The 3,685-nt window shown below is 37.4% G+C and overlaps 1 protein-coding gene across 1 annotated transcript; it reads left to right on the plus strand.

Annotated features, from left to right (window-relative positions):
- Positions 1-2,410: 2,410 nt before the first annotated feature.
- LOC128226027 (forkhead box protein B1-like) lies at positions 2,411-3,436 on the plus strand. Its single transcript, XM_052935926.1, has one exon. It carries the CDS (start codon positions 2,411-2,413, stop codon positions 3,434-3,436), a length of 1,026 nt encoding a protein of 341 aa, XP_052791886.1.
- Positions 3,437-3,685: the final 249 nt, after the last annotated feature.

The following is a 3,685-nucleotide window of genomic DNA, read 5'->3' on the forward strand; positions in this document are numbered from 1 at the left end:
TGCACCTTTCTTTCAAATTTAACTTCGTAAGAACCATTGTTTTCGGTATTTATACATCATTTTCGGTAAATTAAAACAATGATATTAGTTGTGGTACGTCTAATTTGGGAATAAGAGCGCATCATTAACTATTACGAAATGTCGTATAGGATACAAAGAGCAATTATAACCCAGGTAGTATTGATTGTTTACCACGTGTTAATGTAGCTAATGCTATTGTCAATGCAATGTCAATTGTAACCACACACCCCCCCCCCCCCCCAGGTCCGGGGGTATACCGGGGATAGCCGGGGAAATGTGCCGTGTTTTTACCTTTCAGGTGGCCCCGCAGTGCCGGGTGAATGCGGTGGTCTTGTCTTCGCTTTAAATATAGCGGGGAATGGGCCTTACCTAGGGTCCCTGGGTTGCGGGGGCATTTGGCGGGGTTTTTACCATCTGTTCGTCCACGCAGGGCGGGGATTTTAGCCGGGATTGTATGGACCGAAAGTCAAAGTCCCCGCTATTCCCCGGACCTGGGTGGGGGGCAGTGGTTACATTTGACTGGTGCATTATCTTATTGGTTGTAATACCAGACAGTCTGTTAATGATGTCGGAATTATGATGTTGCAGTTCTTTTTGTTTTCAAAATTTTTACATTTCAGTAATGAACAATATCTATTTTCAGAAACATATATAAAATATATCGAAATATTTGACTCTCAACGTATTGAAACTCGTGTATGTACAGTAATACCATGTGCTTAATTGTAATAAATCTCGAGAAAACATTGTTATTTGAAATCAGAAAATAAAACAGGCAGAAAAACAAATATTTCAAAAGTCGAAAATGTAAATGTTGTTCTTCACATATGACTGAAGATGACTATCATTTAATGTTGTTTTGTACACTTTAAAAGATACTAAGATTAAGTTGGCTATTTAATACATCTTGTCTTTCTATTATTGCATCATAGACTTTTTTAATATCAACTTCAACGAGAGAACTGTTTAATGTAGCTAAATTATATATATATGCAATTGAATAAAGAAACTATACTTGGAAATTAACTGATTCTTTAAGGGACTCGCTCATATTATTTTTTTTGTATGACGAAAAAGTCTGGCAAATCTGTAGGAGTGTTGAAACTAAGATTCTGGCGGCTGGATCTTCATCAACTGTTGACATATGCTCAAAATATTGTCTTTGATGTCCACGATTGTGAATAAAGTTAGTAAAATAATTAATGTTTTGATGAAATAAAACAATTCAACTTAACGTTTAAATAAAAAAAATGTTAAAAAAAATCTTAACATGTTTCTGTAATACATACTCTGGATTAACAAAATTCTGTTCCAATGGGTATCTGTCAGTTGCTGTTAGGTGTTCAGAAACGTAAAAAACACGAACACCCAATTTCGAAAAAAGGTTTTATAAAATAAATCGTTTATACTATAATACAATTTGTTAACAGTCCCTTTAAAATTTCTAATAATTTATCTATTGACAATTCATTATTTTCAATACTGCAACTTCGACTTTAATAAATGTAAGTTTAATATCACAGTTTATAACACAAAATTAGAAATGTTTGTGAATAACCGAGGGACAGCCACAAATGTCATTAATATTGGCATATCGCTGTCTTAGCCCTGTGAAGCGGTTTTAGCAAGTTCTTGCCCCGATACACTATTCTCGGGCGAAAACAATTAAACCTGTTGAGACCAATTCGGTAAGTCTCGGTACAAAAAGCCAATATTATGTCAACAAATTTTAATCTACAATCATCTTTAATTGAAGCTCATTTGAAGAAGTGACTTTATTTTTGTGTGGAGACGTTTTGAAAAAAGGCAAGTTTGTATACTGTATAAATCATATGCACAGAATTTATATTGAGAGGTTTATGAAAAGTAATCATATAAAAACATACTTTTTAAGTTGTAGGATTTTAATTGTGTTTATATGCCTACATAGATACAGAAGCAAATCGGTTGTTTCTCTATTATTTTCCGTCCTTTAAGATGCTTGTGCAAACATATGCGCCGCTTAATTTTTTGCGATGAAATATTGTCATTATTTCACTAGGGCACTTAATAATAATAATAATGATAATAATAATAATAATAATAATAATAATAATAATAATAATAATAATAATAATAATAATAATGACGATGATGATGATGATGATGATGATGATGATGATGATCCTACTACTACTACTACTACTACTACTACTACTACTACTACTACAACTACAACTACTACTACTACTACTACTACTACTACTACTACTACTACTACTACAACTATGGCTATGCCACTCGTGAATTAAACCCTTTGGTACTCACTCGGAAAAATATAAAGGATAATTGGTTGTTATAATATGTTTGATGTTTGTATAATGATAATTATTTCCATTTATAGGAATCAATGGATGCTCAAGAACTTGCCTTCCCTGCGCTTACTTCCGCTATCACACCTGACGCAACGTTTATGCCAGACTTTCCAGACTTGACAGCTCGGCCCATATCGTGTAGGGATGAACAGTCCAAGGGGACAAAGCGCACCAAATCTTCCCCGAAGACAGACACTGCATTGTCGACTGATCTACTGGCTCCGATTAGCGTGATAGAGGGTGGAATATCTGGTGAGGATTTAAAACCGCCTGGTCTGTCGTATATTGCATTAATTTCAATGGCCATTCAGTCCTCGAAAAACAAGCGAATGCTTCTGTCGGATATCTATTCCTGGATTTCCGAGCGCTATCCATACTACAGGTTGAAGGACAAAAGCTGGAGAAACAGCATCCGGCATAATTTGAGCCTCAACGAGTGTTTTGTCAAGAGCGGGCGAAGCGAAAACGGGAAGGGTAACTACTGGTCAATCCACCCGGCAAATATGGAAGATTTTTCTCAAGGCGATTACCGCCGCCGACGAGCGAGGCGCCGGGTGCGAAAGTGCGACGAGGATCTCCAACGATTGTGTTCCGACGAACCAGAAACAGAAGAGATTGAGCCTCCGCTTCCGCCGCCGACCACACACGCGGAGGGCTATGTACCAATGGCGTCAACGCTCGTTCCGGCGAACTTTCTTTCAGTATTGGGCATTGAACCAATCAAATCTTTTGACTATTTGGTGCAAGGTATGTACCGTCATGGGGACGCACAGTTTCGAACGCCGTTAACGTCTGCGTACGAATGTCAGGACCCTACGTGTGTTACAACAACAAAGGACTATAATAACTACACGGACAATAACTTCCAACGGTCATATTTTCCGCATTTCACAAGGTACGGAGACGGAGTCGCCCCATTTACTCCGACGGAGTTTAATCTAAATGTGAACGTAAACGTCTGTGGAAACGGATCGCAGCAGCTGATGACACCTGGGCAAGCAAGTAGCGTCGTGACGTCGGATACGGGGACGTGGCATAGTGGAGCTGAGACTGACTGTTAATATATTTACACGAATTTATCAATTAATCAATTGATTGATTTATGCATTTATTTATTTATCGACCACGAAAGATCACATACAGTTGTTGCAATGATGTCCACTCATCTCTATTATTTATACATACATTTATCTAAACATTTTTTTTTTTTGATCTGCATACTTACTTTTACTTTTATTGCACATGTATTGCCTTACCGATTGGTGCAGAGCGGTCATATGTTCAACGAGTATGTTTCTTAATCCCTTGAG

This window comes from Mya arenaria, chromosome 3 (genome assembly GCF_026914265.1).
Source record: "Mya arenaria isolate MELC-2E11 chromosome 3, ASM2691426v1".
NCBI lineage: Eukaryota > Metazoa > Mollusca > Bivalvia > Myida > Myidae > Mya > Mya arenaria.